The sequence below is a fragment of the Alligator mississippiensis genome, chromosome 10 (genome assembly GCF_030867095.1).
Source record: "Alligator mississippiensis isolate rAllMis1 chromosome 10, rAllMis1, whole genome shotgun sequence".
NCBI lineage: Eukaryota > Metazoa > Chordata > Crocodylia > Alligatoridae > Alligator > Alligator mississippiensis.
Window position 1 is genome coordinate 36,737,068 of NC_081833.1, and position 21,043 is coordinate 36,758,110.

At 48.5% G+C, this 21,043-nt stretch overlaps 1 protein-coding gene across 1 annotated transcript in view; it reads left to right on the plus strand.

The window, feature by feature from the left end:
- Positions 1–3,657: 3,657 nt before the first annotated feature.
- The window catches only part of CETP (cholesteryl ester transfer protein), a 31,231-nt gene continuing 13,845 nt past the window's right edge, over positions 3,658–21,043 (plus strand). Inside the window, exon 1 of the mRNA XM_059713293.1 lies at positions 3,658–3,772. Within this exon, the coding sequence (XP_059569276.1) occupies positions 3,658–3,772 (115 nt within the window). The remainder of the gene's footprint in view (positions 3,773–21,043) is intronic.

Consider the following 21,043-nt stretch of genomic DNA (forward strand, 5'->3'; position numbering starts at 1 on the left):
GAGTGAAGGACAAGCCAGAAGAAGATCCTGCAGTCGGCAAAGGCAGCAGCAGTGAAAAGAGCGGAGAGCAGGATGTGATGATTGACACCATATCAGGTGGGAGCATCGGGGACACTTGGGAGGTGGAGGAGACTTCCCCTTCAAGAGGTTCCAGGCAGGAGCAGTGTGAAGGGCTATGAAGTAAGGTAACCAGAGACGGGGTGCCACCCCTGGATGTAAGGAGCAACCAGGCGTACACAGAGGGGCTGCTAGGCACCCGAAGAGTGACGCCACTGAAGAAAGAGAAGAGGAGCAGTGCCATATCCCAGGGAGAGCCGGATAACGTGGAAGAGACGACCCAAGCAAGAGGCCACAGGTACCCAGCCCTGTGTAGGGGTCATCCCCTGGATAGGTCTTAGGGAGTAAGGCACCTGGCACCCTGGCGTAGGGGTCAAGGAAGGGGCTGCACAGACCCCTCACAACATAGTAGAGTATTATTTTGTGTTTTCCTTTGTGTTTCCTCCATTTGGAGGGGTTGATGGGTAGGATTAGGCAACATGGCTGAGGTAGTGGCGGCAGAGCTCTTATGGGCTTTGCCTTTTTTGGTTTAAGGCACCAATCAGGTGTCATACCCTGGAGGGAGTAGGTTTTGAGGCTGGGATTACCGATCACAAGCAACCCTAGGCTAACCAAGCTAATCAGTCTCAGGAGCCTGTGCCCTGGATGGGAGGGGCTAGCAAGGCTGCTGCAACTCAAAAGGCAACAAGAGCAGAAGTGTGGCCAGGAAGACCCAGTGACCCATTGAGGTGTGGCGTAAGGTCAGGATATAGGGGAGGTGGAGCCCCATAGGCAACTGCCGGACAGACCCCACGCTGCAGAGGGACCCCGAGTAGTCACCCCACCACTGAGGTAACATTCAAAGTCGTGGCAGGCGAGACTGGGGAAGGCCACTCTGGGAGTACACACCTACTCAACAGCGTACTGGAAATTGTGGGGCGACCACCACCGGCCGCTCGGACCAAGGCCGCACATAACCGGATGTTTGAGGCCCAGAGGTCACAGGTTGAATATTAGGAAAAACTCTCTTACTAGAGGAGTGATAAAGCACTGGAACAAGTTACCTAGAGAGGTGGTGGAATCTCGGTCCTTGGAGGTTTTTAAGGCCCATCTCAACAAAACCCTGGCTGGAATGATCTAGTTGGGGATGGTTTTGCTTTGGGTAGGGGGTTGGACTAGGATGACCTCCTGAGGTCCCTTCCAATCCTAAGTCTCTATGATTCTATGATACCCTTGCCCACTGTTTTACCGTGTGGCACATTAGGGTGTTCTTGTGGTATTCTGAGAGCAGGATACCTTGTAGTTGTGAACAGCATTGTTGGTAGCTTCAGGAATAGATTCAACAAATACTTCTACAGGATGGTTTGAATAGGGATGATCCTGCCTCAAGCAAGGGGTTGGAGTAGATGACCTCCCGAGGTCCCTTCCAGCCCTACTTTCCCATGATGTTTATTAGGCCTACGTGAAATGGCTAGTATTCGCTTCGGATTTGAATTCGGTCAAGTCGGGGGACAGAGATTTGATTCGGTGATTAAAATCACTGTCTTGAATCGATTCGGCTGAACCTGATTCAGAGATCCAGCTGCTGCTGAATCTCTAAATCACCCAGGCACATCCCCTGCCTGCTCTCCCAGCCCCGGCAATGGCTGCCCCACCTGCCCCAGCTCCTGGCACTTTGGAAAAAAAAGCCCCAACTCACTGGGTGCTGCCAGGCAGGAGGCAATCCCCGCTGCCCCCCACTGCCCTTCGCTGTGTAGGGGGCATATGCAGACCTCCCCCCCAGCTGTTCCAGCCCCCCCCATGGCTGCCCTTCCCATCCCAGCTCTGGCTCTTTAAGAAAAAAAAAAAAACTGAACTCACCAGTTCCTGCTCTGTGGGGGGCAATCCCTGCTGCCCCCCACTGCCCCACACCATATGCGGGGCTCTTCCATGAGCCCCCCAAAACTGCAGGAGCCAGTGAGGCCAGGGGTTTTTTCAGGTTTTTTTTTTTTAAAGGGCCGGAGCTGGGGTGAGCGGGGCAGCCATGGGAAGCACTGGGGAAGCAGGGAGGGGGTAGAGGGGCTCGTGGCAGCCCCCCCACATGGCATGGGGCAGTGGGGGGCAGTGAGGATCACCCCCCCTGCTGGGCAGCACCTGGTGAGTGGAGATTTTTTTTTAAAGCACTGGGAGCTGGGGTGGGTGGGGCAGCCATGGGGGGGCTGGGGGAGCAGGTGGGGGCTGGGGGAGCAGGCAGGGGATGGGGCCTGACAAAGATCCCCTCTATGGTCCCCCCCCCTCCCCCATGCCCTACTTACTGGCATGATTTTGGCTCCAGCTCCCTCCTGCAGCAGGCAGGGACTGCCTGAATTGTCAAAGCTCTCTGAATCTTTTCCAAAGATTCATAGAGCTTCAGATCAATTCAGACCTTTTTATTGGTCCCCTGATTTGATTCAGATTTGGAGATTTGGCCACCAAATTGGGCCAAATCTCCTCCAAATTGAATCAGCACCTGAAGCTTCACACAGCCCTAATTCTTATGCATATAAAAATGGCCCTAGAGTTTCTGTCCCTCAATTTTCACATGAGAAATCTCTCCTCAAGAATTTGTGTGGCCTCATCACTAAAGGATCTGATTACCTTGTTCTCTCTATTCCCTCACACCCGTCCAGTGTGTGTATACTCGATTCAATTTTATAGAAACGAGATTGAGGCACAAGCGGGTTAAGGTCTTATTTATGCTGCCCTGTAACAGAGCACCATCCCCAGGGTAGCTGAAAGCCCCTGGAGACACTCTGGAGTCCCTCTTATTCTGATTCACTCTGGGAACAGTCTCCCCTTCACTTGCCTACCATGTCTTGATGGTCCTTCTGGTTCTCAAAGGGGAGGCTGCCCCAGGGCTTCCCAGATCTGGTCTTCATTTCAAAGAACACCTGGAGGTGTGGAACTCCTGACTTAAGGGCTAACTGTACAGCTCCATACCATCCCTACACCATGCCTCATGCTCCACAGATGTTATTGTCATAGAAGCCATTGCTCTTAGTCCTGATACTTAAGCCATAGAGAAAAGCCCATCTCCATCCTTTCTGTAATCACTAAGGACTTACTGAAATAAGTTGTTTTCCATGAAAAATCATGGGTTCTGTGATTTTGGTGGGCTCACTGCAGGAAAAAAATACTATCAAGGAGACAAAAGTGCAGGAACCCCTACAGTTTGAAGCATGGGAGAGGAGAAGCGGGCAAGGGTCGGGGAGAGGAAGCAAATGAAAGGCTGAGCCTGAGATGTAAGCTCGGTACAGGAGCTACTCTGGGGCCAGTAAAGGAAGTTAGAGGGTTTTTGCACCATCTTTTAAGCAGCCAGAGGTGTGCTGCTACAGCATGCTGCAGCTTGAGGAGGATTGGGCAGGGATGAATGCTGAGAAGAAATCCTCCAAGAGGGCCAAATATGTTTCAGCTCTGGACCGTGTAAGGCAGTATCCTGCAGGGACCTTCCATGCAGATGGACGCAGACTGTTCTGTACTGCCTGCAGTGTGACTCTGGAGGGGTCAAAGAAAATCAGTATAGATCAACACTTAGAGTTGGAGGTGCATATGAAGCAAAAGACTGCTGCAGATGCTGGAGGTCAGAGCAAGAAACATGTGACCATGTCCTCACTCTTTAAAAGGACCATGGAAAACAGCTTGGCAAGGCAAGCAGTGGCATTTTCCCTCATGGAGGCTTTCACGGTGGTGAACATCCTGCTGGAGAAACTTGATCACCGTAAGTGAAGGGACTACCTGAACCAAAACATGACAAATGCTGGCAGTTTTCTGTGTGTGAACAAGCTACGCAAAGACTATCTCCCTACAGTGATTGCTTCACATATAGTGTTCACAAAGGCTGCATTGGCAAAGTATGAATCCTTCTCCATTGTGGCCGATAAAGTCACTGACCCTCAAGATAACTACGTGCTGCACATTCTATTTGTACCTGGAAGCTGGACAAACTGAGACCTGTTTGTTTTTCAAGCAGAGCCAGTCCACCTCAAGTCTGTCAATTTTCTATTGTTTCTCAGGCTGAAGGCAATTGTCAACTATGCCTTAAAATTTAACAAGATCTCAGCATTGCTGTCTGACAATGTGCAAGGCTTTCTCTGATGTGCTGCAAGGAATGCTGCCTAATGCATTTCATGTCACCTGCAATGCACAAGTTCTGTCTTTAGTACGCGACATCTGGTGCATGCAGTTCCCTGATGTGGATAGCCTGGTGTCTGTTAGCACTGGATTTATGACCCAGATACTTTACCTAGGTGAACCCAAACACTCAGATTGACTACAACTTCTTTCACTCAACAATAGGTAAATTTTATTGATATAAAGGAAGAGCAGATAAGAGGAATGCAGGCAAAGCAAACAAAATAACCCCCACATTTCTACTTATCTACTGGTTCCTAAGGCTGTCACAGGGAGAAAAGTACACCTGGCCAGTACACAAAGGCTACCCTGTGGTTGTTTGAATGTCAGCAGTCTTGGAGGTCAAGGGCCAATGCCACCACTGCACCCCAGGTGGGGGAGATGGGCTGGTGGTGTGCCCTCTGCCCATGGTGGCCTCAGATTCTCCCCTTAGAGACCCTTTGTTGCTCTAAAATCCCTCCTTTTGTATTCTTTTTCCTCTGATGACTCTTCATTTTTGGGTACTGTTGATTGGTTTCCCTGTGGTTTGTCACATTGTCCATGTTCTGTCCTGCCAACATATTCCTTTGTTCCAACAAACACATCACATGCATACATCTTAATTTGGTCATTTACCAGTGTCTTAATTTGGGCAACCCTGGCCTCCTAATTTGGTCCATCCACCAAAACTGGAAATCCCAGGGGCTCTGCAGCTGGTCATTGTGCCCTAGTGCCAATGCTGCAGAGTCCCTTATCTTTGTTATGGGTTTTCAGGGAACACTGTGTAAATTTCCCAGCCTGTTTGTCCATTAGCCTCAGACATGGTGCCTGCCTTGAAGGTTGTGAAACTTTGTCACAAACAGGCTTTTAGAAACCAATTAACCTTTCCTGTTCCTCTGGACCATTGTTCTAATTAAATATCTATTCTACCTACAAGTCAGTTCCTAAAAGCAAATCTCTAAATATCATTTCCTAGCTATCAGTGTCCTCCTTCAAGAAAGTCTTCAATCACTGTCCGGGCTGTAAGCTCAGGTACAGGGAGTACTTCACCAGTCAAAGTGGGGACCACAGAGATGGAGAACATCAGCAACAACTGCCATTGGATGCTCCATTTAACAGGAGTGTCAAGGTTAGGATAGAGTAAACTCCTTTTTACAATGTCCTTTAATAAAGTATAGTCATAGTATTAGTTACAATTCATGTTATGTACAGCTTTAATTTGAGAAGACATTTCATTAAACAATTGCTTAATCAAGATAATTAATCCATGGTTTCCAACTATCTGCCAATTTGTGGGGAAGGGTGGGATTGCTGGGGCCCTTCAGCCAATCAGAGGCATGTGGTGGGGGGGGAGGCAGGCATTGCCATAATCCTGTGAAAATGGCGGACAGCCCCATGATGTGTTTGTGAAATCAGCTACCTGTTTCCTTGATTTGGGTAGATCCCTGGTAATCACTCTTCAGGTATTTGAAGACTGTTATCAAATCCTCCCCTCAGTCTTCTCAATGACCCTAGTTCTTTCAGCCTTTCCTCATAAACCTTGCCTCCCAGGCCCCTAATCATTTTTGTTGCTTTGTGCTGGACTTTTTCCAAACAGTCCATATCCTCTTGAAGTCTGCGGCCCAAAGCTGGACACAGTACTCCAGGTGAGGCCCCACAAGTGCTGAATAGAGCAGAAGAATCACTTTCCTTGATTTGCAAGTGACACTCCTGCTAATACAGCCCAATATGCTATTTGTTGGACTTTTTTTTGCAACAAAAGCACACTGTTGGCTCATATTCAGTTCATGGCCCACTGTAACTCTGAGGTCCTTCTCTGCAGCTCCTCTGCAATATTTATAAGGAACAAAACAAACAGAAAAACTGCTCTTTGCACATGCAGGGTTTGTTTTTGGGCACAAATTTTAACTTTTCTTTCCTTTTGAACTCCTCTTTGAAACTGCTTTCTCCCCAGCACAATGAGGATGATGTCTTTTCCAAAATGACCCTTCTTCTGGGTCAATGCCCCTGGGACATGGGATACCAGGAAGAGTTTCAGAGTTGAGTCATTTAGACCTCCCAGCATTAACAGGGGTGAATCTAGCATACATTTCATATATGATAATTGTTACATATATAGCATACATTACAGGGGTGGGCAAAACATGGCTTATGGGCCAGATTTGGCCCATCAACTGATTGTATCCAGCCCACAGATAGGTGGTCACAAACTTATGGAATCCAGCCCATGGAGACTGGCAGCTACATCTACTGGGTGATGCCAGGAATGTCCCAGCCCCTTCCATAGCTTACACCAGCTCCTGCCCTGCATGCCAGAAGCAGTGCTGGGTGGGCACTGGCATCAGCTGTGGTCATGGATGGCAGGTTCCAGGTGAGGATTGGGATGTCTGCCTGGCTCCACAGCTGAGGTTGCTGCATCAGTGCTTCAACTGCAGTCTCAGGAAGTCACTGTGATCCCCACTGGAAACTTGCTAGCAGCATTCACAGTTGATGCCAGTGCCTGCCTTGTGCTACTTCTGGAACACTGAGCTAGTGTAAACTGCAGAAAGGGCCTGGGCATTGTGGATGGGGCATGCAATAGCTGTGGGGATGGGTCAGGCAGGAGGAGAGAAAGAAAGAGAGCAAGATTGGGGTGCGCTGTAGCTGCAGAAATGGTTCAGGCTGGGGCCCAGGGCAGAGCCATGATCCACTCCCAGCTTGCCCCTGACCACAGAACCAGAGCCTGTCATAGGGGTGTGTGGCTGGTGGATCATGGCTCTGCTCTGTGCTCAACTGGGACGGGGCTGGGGCTGGGATCTGAGGGAGCAGGACAGGCAGGCGGGCAGGCAGGGCTGGGGCTGCGATCAACATCATGCAATATGAACCCCAGCCCTGCCCTCCTACCTGCTTGCTCATCCCACTTCTGGATGCAGCTCCCCCAGATCCTAGCCCTGGCCCTATTCTGGCTGAGTGTAGAGCAGAGACATGATCTGCTGCCCACACACCCCTGCAATGGGTGCCAGTTTTGCAGGCAGTGTTATGTGGGAAGCAATTCACAGCTCTGCCATGGGCCCCAGCCCCATGCTGTCACCGCCCTACAATTCTGGGGTCTCCATGGCCACAGCTGAGAAGTGGCTAGTGCCAAGCAGATGGGAGCCTCTTAAAGAGTTTTAGTGAGTTGCTGCACAGGGGAGGGAGTGCTGACCTGGCCCACGACAGCTCACCAAAACTCTGTAGGTGGCCTATGGGCCCAAATAATTGCCCACCCGATATATTACATATATATAGCATATATTACAGGCACTATTTATATGCTTTTATACCACATGCTTGTAACACTGCACCCCTGAGTGGCTTGTTGGCAACAGGGCTTGAGTCTGGGATCTCCAGTTCTTGCACTGGGAAACTCTGCTACTTGAACTTAAAAGACCCAGATTCATTCACAGGCTCATCAACCTGTTTGTGGCCTAGTCCCCACTAGATGAGGGGACACATCTATCAAATGCATCTATAGCATCCTACCATCCTACCATGCATGTCCGTTTGGAGTACATGCTCCCCAGTGGGGTGCGTGGCATAACTTGGAGACCATCAACACTCTCTATGCAGCATGGAAAGACAGCCATGTACAGGTAGACTAACATGACTGTCATGAGAGTGTGCACAGTGCATCCTTCTCCCTAGCAAGAACTGAGGTTCTATCTAGCCAGTCACTTCAGGAATCCAGCACTTCTCTCAGTGCTGGTAAGTTTTGAAAAGATACCAGATGTTGTATTTCCTTGCATGGGTCAATGACCACTAATACCTCCATCCAGGGTATGAGCAGGCACTTGATTTCTCAGCAAAAATTTCTCCATTCATTTTAGCAGAAAAACAACCTAACTAGCCTGAACCTGCATCACCTCTGACATCTGATACAATAGGAAGGAAGTTGTTACATAGATAAAGTCCAGCAAAGAAAGTCTGGAACCATCAGATAGATCAGGATGCTAAAGCAACATCCCAAGTGAGTACTTTAACCCTGGAGTAACATCTCCTTGGTGAAAATTTTCCTCTTTCTTTATTTTGCTTTTCTGAACAGCGGCCCAGAACCAAGTGTTTCATTTCCAGATGAAGAAAGCATTTTGTGTTGAATAAAGTGATTTTTGTTAAGTTTTCCTTTTTGGGGAGAATATGTGGGTAGAAAAAGTGGTAACTTGGTTTGACCTGAACAATGCCTCAGTTTCCCCATCAGTAAAATGGGGTTGAAAATACTTGGTGACACCTTTTGATAGGTGTTTTGGATAGATGTTTCAGGATGGCAAAGCATGATTGTAACTATAATAATTTTTCCTGTTCTAAGGACAAACCTTGAGGAAAACCTCAAAACTGCCCCTTTGAAGTCACCCCTTATCCCCAGTCACCCAGCCTGTAAGCCCAATCCCAAGCTCATCCTAACATCATTCCGTTAACTTCAACTGAGTTATTTCTGATTTTAAAGTGATCTTGCAAGAAGAATTAGGTCCTGCTTGGGCACAAAGACAGAGTGATGGCTCTGAGTAGGTGTAACAGAGTGGCTTGTTTCCTTAAGAGGAGGCAGCCAGCACTGCTGAGTAGCTGCAGGTGTGAGGATGATGCTGATATGGGAGTGGGTCAATGTGAGCTTAAAATCCCCATAGAAGAGCAGCAGGGCAGCAAACTGTGAAGGAACAGAGCCAGAGGCAAGCAGTGCACTGAACTGCTGGCTGTACGGAGGGACCAGATGGTTATGCTAGAGGCAGTCACAGGATCCCCTCCCAATGTCTGGAACAGGAGAATAGGGTTTATTATGCTTGTGTAGTTTGTTTAAAGACTGTTTTATTTGTGTGGACTGGCTGAGGAGCTCCTGAAGAAGCTCACAGGCAAGGCAACCCAGCTTACAGGGGGTTAAATTAGCTGTAGGATGACTAGGAAATGGGACTTGGATAAATAAAGGAAGTCAGTCATGTCCTGCCTAGAAAGCACTTTGGTTGGGGTGCTGCTGAAAAAAGGAATTGGTCAGTCTTTCTTGTGATTGCCTTTCTACTCTAACACCACTGCAAGCTTTCACATGATGCCACAAATCTCTATGATCCTGCTACCTCTCATCAGCACATCAGTGGCTTGCAAAACTCAGCCATCCTCCTTTAGCATCACTGGGATTGCCTGTAGAATAACAAAGCCAGCTGCATTTGTGTGTAAGTCACTGCTTTTTTGCAATATTTCCCACCTATCAACCCCATGAGAAGCAGTCAATGGGCAGACTGGGCAGCTAAGAATGCCATTCATTCTCTGTCTATTTCTGTACTTATTTTCCCAGGCAGATGTATTTATATTTAATCCTTTGTAATCAAGCTGCTGGCTGTTAAGTATCCCTCTCAAGTGACATTTCCTAGAATATATCAGTCTGCTTGTCCCATGATTCAGGGAACCTGTTTCCAGCCACAGCCAATAATTGATACTTCCAGTTGTACAGTGCTGTATTTTAGGAGAAAAAATCCTTCCTAATCCTTGGTTATGACCTGTTAATGCCTGGAAGTATGAGATTAAATTACCATTATCCACATGCCATCCAATGGCAAGTTATAAACCAAATTTGCATAGCTATTGTTGGTAAAGGTCATAAATGTATTTAACCTTTGCCTAAAAAGGGTCAGCAACAATATTTTATGTGGATTGACAGCCAGGTGATCTGCTTTTAATGACTAGCTCTGGCCAGACCTGAGCCACTTTGTGTGTCAGCTACTCAGTCTGTACAATGTTTCTCCACTGTCACAGCAAAGGGTTTTGAGCTTCTCAGCTGGAAGCCATGAACCCTTACATTTTACTAATCAACCAATAGTGACAAAGGATGGAGTCAGAACTGATCAATTCACCTTTGTGAAGGTGTTGGAATATGAAGAGAAAAGGATTTTTGACTAAATCGGTGGCTGGCTTATTTAGAAGCAATAGAAAGAAGTGCTACCCTATAAGCAGCATATAACCTGTCTGGGATATATGCTATGACACGAGGTTGAAACAGGAGAAGTAATGTTATGGAAATTAATATAATTGTGCAGCCGTACAAGCTACGGTCATAGATTTATAAAAAGACCTTGGGAGGTCTTTGTTCTAACTCCTTGTTCGAGGCAGATTTATCTCTCTCCAAACTAACGTAACATTTCCAATGCCAGAGGTTCTGCAACCTCCCTAGGTCATCTTTTCTAGTGCTAAGTTAGAAACTTCTTTCTAATACCTAATCCAAGTCTTCCTTTTGCAATCTAGGCCCACTACTTCTTGTCCTGTCTCCTGTGGACACAGCAAAAAAGTGATGTCATGTCCCTAGCAATTACTCTCAGTTTCCAGCGTATGCGCAGATCAGCTGGCCGAATCCATGTAGGAAAGTTTATTTTGTGTTTGACACTCAACACCTGCCCTGACGTATTCTGCTGTTTGCTTGTTAATTACCCCTGATGAGGAATCAGATGATATTGCCTAGTACTGTAGGACTTGTTGGACCAATGGTCACAGCTGATATGCAAACTATTCTGTCCCTACTGGTTGCCTTCTAGGCAAAACACTGAGACTTAGTAGTAAAGTCCCTACCTGTGAGATATATTGATCTTGTCTGTACTGTATGAGAATCGTCCCAGTCTGCCCCACATGGAGTTGGTCTTGATGTAACATCTGGTATTGAGTTTTGAGAGCAACCTGTTTTCATTGTTCCAAATTACTGACCCGGCATAAAGAGGTGCTGTTCCTATAGATTCATAGACCCATAGATTTATAGACATTAGGGGCTGGAAGGGACCTTGTGAGATTGAGTCCAGCCCCCCTGCCATAGACAGGAAGTCAGCTGGGATCAAGTGATCCCATCAAGAAAAATATCCAGACATTTTTTGAAGGAGTCCAGAGTAGGTGCTTGAACCACCTCTGGTTGGAGTCTGTTCCAGACCCTGGACACACACGGTAAAGAACTTTTTTGTTATGTCTAGTCTGAATCAGCCTTTCTGGAGTTTATGGCCATTAGACCTTGTTATCTCTTGGGGAGCTCTGGTGAACTGCTGTTCTCCCAGGTCCTGATGTACCCCTCTTATAAAACTACCAACTCACCCCTGAGCCTTCTCTTTTCCAGACTGAAGAGTCCCAAATCTCTCAGCCTCTTGTCATATGGTCTGATCTCTAGGCCTTGGATCATACAAGTGGCTCTCCTCTGGACTCTCTCAAGCTTTTCCACATCCCTCCTGAAGTGGGTGGCCCAAAACTGGACATAGTACTCCAGCTGCAGCCTCACCAAGACCAAGTACATTGGGAAGATGATGTCCCTGGTTTTGCTTGAGATGCATCACTAGATGCATGCCAGAGTTTGGTTTGCTTTGCCAGCCACAGCATCGCATCGGTGGCTCATATTCATCTTGTGGTCAATCAGGACCTCCAAGTCTCTTTCGGTTGTGGTGCTAGCAAGCGCAGCACTGCCAAGCTTGTAAGTGTGTTGAGGGTTCTTCCTATCGAGGTGAAGCATCTTACACTTCTCAACACCGAAGGCCAATCGGTTTTAGTCAGTTCACCTTGAAAGGGTGTCCAACTCGGCCTGTATCCCCAGCCTGTCCTGCGGTATGACTGCCATCCCCCATAATTTGGTGTCATCCGTGAACTTTGCCAGTTTGCATCTGACTCCCGACTCCAGATTGTTAATAAAAATATTAACCCTGAGGGCCCTGAGGGACTCCACTGCTCACCCTGCGCCACATTGATTTGCTCCCATCAACTAGTACTCTTTGGGTCCGACCCTGTAGCCAGTTACTTAGCCATCGGACCATAAGATGATCAAGGCCACATTTCCCCAGCTTAGGACATTGTGGGGAACTATGTCAAAGGCTTTCTTGAAATCCAGATATATGACAGCCACATCATCTCCCTTGTCCGGGGCTCATGTCACCTGGTCATAAAAGGAATTGAGGTTGGTCAGGCAAGACCTACCAGTCCCAAAGCTGTGTTGGCTTGCCTTCAGAAGCTTGCCTTCCAATAGTCTGGTGTTGATGGATCCCTTGACAATTTTCTCTAGGCTTTTTCCAGGGATGGACTTCAGACTTATTGGTCTATAATTCTCTGGGTCATCCCTCCTCCTTTGCTTGAAGATAGGGACCATGTTGGCCCTTTTCCAGTCTTCCGGGACCTCGCCCAAGCACCACGAATTTTCAAATATCTTTGCCAAGGGGGATGCAATGATATCTGCCAGCTCTTTCAAGACTCTTGGGTGCATTTCATCTGGGCCCGGGACTTGTGAATGTCCAGATTCTCAAGGTGTTCCTTCAGCTGATCCACTCTATTTTGGGCCCACCACCCACTCCCAGGCTGGTTTGTGTCCTTTCTGACAGTGTGATCCCCTTGGGAGGGCAAAAAAGTTGTTTAGGAGATTGGCCTTTTTCTTGGGTGTTGGATGTCAGCTGCCCCGCTTGATCCTGCAGGGGACCATTGCTATCTTTATTCTTTTTTCAACTTCCCACATATCTGAAGAATGGCATTTTGTTGTCTTTAATCCCTGAAGCTAGCCTGAGTTTGGCTTGTCCCTTGGCTTTTCTGGACTGCTCCCTACAGGTGCAGGTGAGTGCTGAGTAGTCCTCTTTAGTGATGCTTTCCATTTTCCAACTGGAGTAGGCTTTTCTTTTGAGTTTAATGAGGTCCAACAGTTCCTTGTTCAGCCAAAGGGGCTTCCTTACCAGTTGATTACATTTCATGTGGGGTGGAATGGCTTTCCCCTGTGCCTCAAGGATTATGTTCTTGAGAGATGACCATTCCTCATGTACTCTCTTATCTAGGGGGATACGGCCCCTAATAGCCCGACTTACCAAATCTCTGAGTTTACAAAAGTCAGCCTTTCCAAAGTTAAGGATTTCTGTTTTACTGAGGGATTTACCTGCTCTTTGGTGAACTGAGAAGGTAACCAAATCATGGTCGCTATTACCAAGCTTCCCCTTGATCCTCAGATTGCTCACCAGGTCCTCCCCTTTGGCCAGGACCAGATCAAGAAATGCTTCTCCCCTAGTCTGCCCATAGACTTCCTCTGTTAGGTAGATGTCATCAGTGCAAGCAAGAAAGCTGTGTGACCTGTCTGATTTGACCGTGCGCTCATCCCAAGAGATGTCAGGGAAGTTGAAGTCCCCCATGATGATTATGCATTGAGAGCATGCGGCCTCAACCAGTTCCCTAATGAATTCTTGATCAAGTTCTTCCTCTTGGTGGGGAGGTCTATAGTAGACTCCCACAAGTATGTCACCCTCCCCATGTTCTCCCCGTATTTTGACCCAGTGTCTCAAGATGCCCTTCCTGGTTAGAAAGCACAATTTGCAGGGAAGTGAACTGATCCTTGATGAAAACAGCAACACCCCCAACCCTCTTTCCAAGATGGTCTCTCCTGTATAAGGTATAAAACTCCAAAACAAGAGACCAATCATAGGTAGAGTCCCACCAGGTCTCTGTTATCCCTACAAGGTATAGTCATTTTCATATAAAAGAAGGGCCAGTTCCTCTTGTTTGTTTCCCAAGCTCCTCGCATTTGTGTATAGGCAGTTGAGTCTGCCATGAGAAGCCCCATGCTTCCCTATGGGGTGAGGCGGGACCTTTTCTTGGGCTGTCATCAGAGCAGGTTCCCTTGGGCTGCCCAAGTTATTGGTAATGCGGCTGACATGACCTGGACTAGAACTGTTAATAGACTGCCCCCCAGTGGTCTTAGTTTAAAGCCCTGTCAAGAAGGTCAGCTGTTCAGGTTGAGAAGAGCTTCTTCCCCTTTCAGGTAAGGTGGAGGCCATCCCTTCCCAACAGTCCACTCTCTCTGAAGTGTGCACCATGGTCAAAGAAGCCAAACCCCTCATAATAACACCATCAGCGGAGTCTTCTATTCACCTCACCAATGAACCTTTTTCTCCAGAGCCCATGTCCTGTGACTGGGAGGATTGATGAAAAAATTATCTGTGCCCCGAGACCCCTGAGCCCAGCCCCCAGAACCCTGTAGTCACACATGACCTGGCCTGGACTGCTCCGTGCTGTATCATTTGTGCCCACATGGATGAGTAACACGGGAGAGTGGTTGGAGGGCTGGATAGGTTTGGGGATCCTCTCCATCACATCCCAGACCCGAGCTCCAGGCAGGCAGCAGACCTCATGGGCTAAGGGGTCAGGGCGACAGATTGCTCCCTCTGTCCCCCTAAGGAGGGAGTCACCCGCCATGATAACTCTGAGCTTTCTTCTGGGCACATGTGCTGATGGCCTTCCGTCCTCACATGCTGGAGCCAGCGGTATGGCTGGCTCAGTTGATGTAAAGGTGCAAAACGATTGTGCAGCTCCAGGGGAGTGGTAACCCTGGTGCTGCACCTCTTTGGGCCAGAGACAACCGTTGTCCAGGCAACCCCAGGCTGGACTTTGTGGCGGTTCCTTGGTTCCGCCATGCTGTCATCAGCCATCAGGTAGAAAGCCTGAAGGTAAGAGAGATGCTCTTGCTCTGCATCTCTAATGGAGCGCAGCCACTGGACCATTGCCTGGCGTACCCTAATCTGGCACTCCAGGGCCTCCACCATTGAGCACACCCCACAAGGGGAGGTATCAGTGCCCCCAAACCCAGCTGCCTGCAGTCTTGGTAGGCAGCCTCCACATGGAGCCAGGGACCCATCTGAGTGGAGGCTGGGGAGCCTCAGGCCTTCCTGATCACCCTACTGCGCAAACTCCTGCGCTGACTCGCCTGCCAGGCAAACAAGCACGCCTGTTTGTACATCCTGTTCGCACAGCTCCCTGGGGGCTGGGCCAAGTAGGAGCTGGCGTGGGGCAGACCCCTCCTAGGCTCCTCTCAGCTGCCTCCCACCACGGGCCCTACTTACCTCCGGCTCTGCTGGGGGTCAGGCAGGGTCCGCTGCCACTGCTGGAGGTCTTTGGGGTGCAGGGGCATGACAGGCTTACACCCATGCATCTCTCACCACTCCCTGACCCAAACTCCAGCTTTTTTTCCGTTGGCAAGTCCTTTTAAACTGATTTTCCTCTTGTTTCTTCCATTGAGTCCTGGGAAGCTGAAGGATGGGAAAAGCATTGGGGAAAACTCTCTGTCTTTTAATGCTACTTATAAGAGACCTAAGCTGATTTTCTGGCTTGAGTGGATTGAAGTTTATTGGGGGGGGGGTCCCTTTGGTCTTCCTTCCAGTGAACCAGAAAAAACTGCTGAGGTAATTCAAACAGCATTCAGACAAGCAACCTACCCTAATATCACTGGGGAAAAAATCCATTGGCAAATTGACCTATGGATTAACAGAGTAAGTACCAGGAGACAGATTTGCAACTTCCTTTTGTAACTCAAGTTGTGTCACCCTATAAAAATGGTATTCAGTTTTCCTGGAAGAAGCTTTGAAGGGAGATTCAGATTTGCTGGGTCTAAAATGGTGTATGGAAGAATGAAGCAATTTTGTGTTATTCTCTGCCTTAAAGTCTTTCCTGATTCAAGCAGAGGCCCACATCACTTAGCTGGTATTAGGGCAAACACAACTTGCTTATCATGCCATTTGGATCAATAAGTTACCAGATACCTACAGAGCCAACAAAAATCTCTTTGAGGGCCAGTTCAGTTACATCATTGGAAGACAGCAAAGCTAATGGTGGAGGCTGTTCACAGTGCAGAGCAGGTCACTGAAAATATAAGGGAGGTAATCCAAATGCATTATTAATGTCAGCAAGTACTATTTAAACAGCTGCCTACACAGAGTCCACTGGCTCAAAACTTGATGTGCTGTTTCAGTTGCTGTGGCACAGGTAACAGCTTCTAAGTGGACCCTGAAACCAGGTGCCAAAGGGGCTGATTTTAAAACGCTGCCCGAGTCAGGTACCTTCAAGTCTCTAAATTCACATCTGAATCAATTGTTCAGAAAGGATACTGGGCTTGGCCTTTGAATCTGTGCCCATCACAAACCATTGCATGTTGTCCAGTGGAACTTCCTCCAGTCTTGGGACTGGGCAGAATATTCTTTGCATATTACTGTGCTGTAGTTTTTCTACTAACAGCTGCTGCTTTCCACCCTGTCGTTGTAAGGCTCTGCTCCTGCAGTGTGGTAAGTGATGGTGATTCAATCTCAAGCCTCTGGATTTTAAAGCATAAGTCTCTGTTGCCAAAACTTAAAGATCCATCTCCATTGATCAAGGCTGTCACAGACTCATCAGCAGGGATCCTGGTTTTCCGTGATAAACAAATCACAAATTGCAAATTCTCTGATAAAAATCCCCAAATCAGTGGTTAAAATTAAATGCACCCCTACAGCCCTGCTGGTGCCCCTTGCCCCCCACCTACAGCTTCTGTCCCCCAGCCCTGCTGGAGGGGGCCCCCAGCTGCCAGGGCTGTGGGGCCAGGGACCCAGGTCTGCAGGCCCCTGCCCCCAATGGAAAGCAGTGCTTGCTACAGCAGGAGCACGAGCCAGCTCCTCCCCCTGCTGCTGCCTGCTGCAGGCTTGAGCAAAGCCATCTCCCAGTGGCAGTGTGCACTCCTGGGGAGCAGGGAGGACCTGCACCCCCCAGATCTGTGTGGGGGATGGGGGCAGGGCGGATGTGCACTGCTCCCATGCCTGCAGAGGAAGTGTGGTCAGGGCAGCACGGAGCTTGCAGCGGCAGGCAGCTTTCGCAAGTGGCCCCGCTGTGCCCTGCTGTGCTAGTCGCACACGCTGCGCTCTGGAGAGCCTGGGGGAGGGCAGCAGGGCTGGGAGCACAGCTTTTGTGACCCAGGGTTTGCAGCTGGCCAGGCACTCTGGTTGGGAGGGAGTTTACAGCCTGCCTGCTCCCAGCCAGAGTGCTTGGCTGGCTGGAAAACCCCACCGCTTCAGGCCAACTGCAAACCCCCCCTCCTGGCCAGAGTGTCCAGCCAGGGTGTGCCGAAGCTGGCTGGAGGCTGAGGGAGCGAGGAGGTTTGCAGCTGCCTGGGAGTGGTGGGGGTTTCCAGCTAGCGGAGCACTTCGGTGGGGAGCGGGGAGGATGCAAACCCGCTCCTGGCTGGAGTGCCTGGCTGGAGTGCCTGGCTGGCTGCTCCCTCGGCCCCTAGTCAGCTTCCCCCCCAGCCCTGCCCCACAACCCCCAAGCCCTACTTACCTCCAGCAAGACGGGTGAGCCTGAAGCAGCCCCCGGTGAGTGCGTGTCGGGCCCTGCCCTTCCCCCCTTCAGGCAGGGTTGAGGGTTTCCTCACCCCTTTTGCAAACAGCTCCCAGAGGCTGGAACTTTGCCAGCCTGCAGAGCTCTTTGCAAAAGGGGGAAATCCATGGGTTTCTCTTCTAAAAGGGAAAAATCCATGTTTTCTCTGATAAAAATGGGGAATCTGTGGTTTTCTCTGTGTTTCCTTGGGAAATGGAAAACCAGAATCCCTGCTCATCAGCTACTTTGTGTAGCCCAGTCACCAGCAGAGGGGAGCAAAGCACTGTTGAGGAAGTGTGGGATATCATGGATGTGGGCCAGATAAAACAATATGTGCATGCAGCCTGAATTTTGTTTTATAAAGCTTTTGGGATGCAAGGTGCTATTTTATATTGAAGTTTTGTGTTTCTGTTGTATTATTAATTTCACGCTACTGATGGTTAACATAATCATGCAGGAGCCATGACAAGATTGCAAGATTATCATTACTAGGAGCAGTGTGAACAAGAAGTAGCAATGCAATGGGATGTGATAAAACAACTTCCTGTAGTATCTCATTTAGAAACTGTCAGGTAACATATAGAATTAAATGGGGCTACAGAATTAGTTTCTTGCTCCTTCTTTTGTTACTTATTATTAAGGCAGGGGCCAGGGAGAAAAGAAACAACATACTAAGCTTTCTGAGTGCCTCAAACAGTTTGTTTTCTTCTGTAGCATACAGATCAGCAACTTGTCCATAGAAAACAATGAGGTAGATTTTAAGGAAGATGATGCTGTAGACCTTGCCATTCAAAACCTGAAAGCATCCTTCAAAGGGACCCTAAACTATGGTTACACCAGTGCCTGGCTATAAGTACACAGGAATTGCCAATCTGAAGAAAATCCAAGGTCCCTGTAGTCTGAGACCCTGCCTTCAGTGCTGTACCTAGACTCCTGGTGGCCCCTGGTGAGCTTTTCATATTGGTCCCCTGTAACAGGGGGCCTGCTCGGGGCCATTCTCAGAGTGGCCCACCCACCTGTTCCTGGGCTAACTGCCTGCATTCTTGCCTGCCATGCCTTGATCTTAATTAGTTAAATCAATGTTAATAAGCAGGAGGCTGCCCATTTATTACCCGGATGCCAGGGGATGCTATCTGCAGCTCTTTTCCTCCCCTACAACGCAGCCCAAGCCTCGCAGATGGCATCTAGGTGTTCTTATCATCACCAGCCCCACACTGGGCCCCAGAATACTTCTATCAGGACCCCTTCAAGATCCCTCTATTCAGGTGGCCTACCCTGCCTTCATTCAGCTATCTAGCTCCCTGAAACTATTTTCCCCTCTCAGGTGTGGTCCCCCCGGGACCTTTGGCTACCAGCCCTGGCCCACCTCCAGGCCAGTCGGGGCCCCAGCCCCTCAGCTCTTGGGCATCCCTTGTGGTGGGCCCCTGGCCCTTTTGACCATCCTGGTCCTGGCCCCAGCATGGGCCAGTCGAGGGTACTCTCTTGATCAGGTCTGAGTCTCTAACCCCTCTCTCTCTCCTGGGGTCTGCCCTCTGGGCCCTACAGACACAGGGGTCACCCACCCAGTGGTAGGGGATAGGGGTTAAGGCACCTTGACCCACCTTTCACCAGGGTGATAACTGGCCTGGCATTTCCTGGGGGCTCCCACACCACTGGGAGCCCCACCAGGCCACCCACTCCCAGCAGGGTGCAGTTTTAGGTCATGCCCAGGACCAAGAGCCTCCTTACCATCCCCTACAGCTCCTCCCTTACCTCCAGATGTAGATCTGCAGCCCTCCAGCCAGGCAATGTTGTTGCCTGGCTTCTAGCAACTGAGCTGCCATGTTATATGGGCAGCCCCAGATGCCAAAATGGCTCCTGGCAGCTGCCAGCTCCAGGACTTTAAAGTGGTAGGCACAACCAGTTTCCTGCCACAGCCCCCTTCACCAGAGATAATGATAATAATAATTGGACAGCAGGAAAAAAATACCAGTTTTGGGCCCCCTTTCTGTTCAGGCCCCAGGCAGTAGCCCAGTTCACCCATGCCTGTGTCTGGGTCTTCCTGCCTTTGACAGTGGGCAATCCCAGATGTAAGCATCCTGTAGCAGGCAGATATGGCATAGTCTGCCCCTGTAGAAGGTCTCATTCTAATCTCTGATGAAGACTGATCAAAGCCCTGAAGCCCAACGTTTAATATGCTTCCAAATTTATCATAATTAATCATCACAACTCTGATACTCTGGATATTTATATAGGTCACCAATACCTATTTTAACTTTAAGTTCTGAGCCTCAGGTTCCTGTAGCAGTGAGTTCTACTGATGATGTGATGTGTGGGGAAAATCTTTTCTTTTAGCAGTTTTCAGTTTCCCACACTTTAAATCCATTGACCTTCCCCTTATTCTTGTATAAATAACAATATTTTCTAGTTAACATTTCCTATTCCAGTCATTGTGTAGGCTTTTACCCTGGCCCCTCTCTACCGCAAACCATTCCAAACTTTTCTGTGAGGATGATCACTACACCCTATATCCATTCAGTCATAGTGGGTGAGCAGGACGGATGGGATGAGAGTAGAAGTGGGGATGGAAGAGCTTCATAAATAAGGTACGGTCAGCCCTGTGCTCTGAGTTGTACATTAGTTCATGAGTTTTAGGGGTGTGGTGGCAGGTCCAAAGGTGCAAGTGCAAGCCCTGCTCTGGACTCTTGGCAAAGGCTGCCCATCAGTTGACCCAGCTGTGAATGGGCACCTAGTCAGTCCATTTGGGGAACCAAAGACAACCAGCTGTAATGTCACTGTGTGATATTGGCTAAGAAACTGGGGTGTTTTGACCACACTTATACATGTGTAAGAGACCATTCCTGCCACTGAAAAACTACCAATCTAAGCATGCAAGGTAGACCAGTGGTAGGGAAAAGGCAGTTTTCTTGTTCCCATTTTACAGATGGGTATTTGAGGGCCAGATTCTCAGCTGCTGCAAATTATATCGATAGAGCTTCATTTGTTTACATCTCTGTAGAACTGAAAATTGTACTGGATCTTGTCGTGGAAATACACACAGCATACTTTTGGGTCAGGTCAACAGAAGCTTTTATTCAAATGAAACTATAGCTGTAGGGGGGACTCCAAAGTGACATAGATTTTCTAAGCACTTGGAAGGGGTTCCCCCCCAAGAACAAAATCAGGAGGCTTATATACTTTTTAACAGTTGCTTACAACTCACGTGATCATATAGTGGAGTTTGCTAGAAAAAGCAGCTACAAACACTAGATCATTACTGCTTGGCTGTTATCGGGATGGGAATTATGGGGGAGACGAGGTTAGTTCGCAAACCCCCTTCTTGCACCTGGAAATCAGAGTTGTACATACTTTTTTTTTTGCTATCTTCAAGGCCACGGTGAGTGAAGCAGTTGCAGAGGAGTTACAAAGAACAAACACTTTCCCTTATCTGTTCCACTATGCAGAGCCAGCAATTCCCCACAAAGCGGTTATGTCATCTTATAACTCATATGATCAAAGTTTAAGACATTTTTTTTTTTCTTTTTCTGATTCCACAATCTCCTCTGTTACAGAAGTAGCTGCAGTAAAGGGTTTTCAGGAGGCTTGAACAGGGTGGAATAGTCACACTTAGGAACCTAAGTACATGTAGACATTTAAAAGGTAGAATAAAATCTGGTCTATGGTGTCTCTGATTCCCCACACTCATGACAGTCCTCCCTGTGGCAGAGCTGCCCTTTTTGTTGAGCTTTTCAGTTCTTGCCAATTGTCTGTGTTGCACAGGGTTTGTCATCATTAA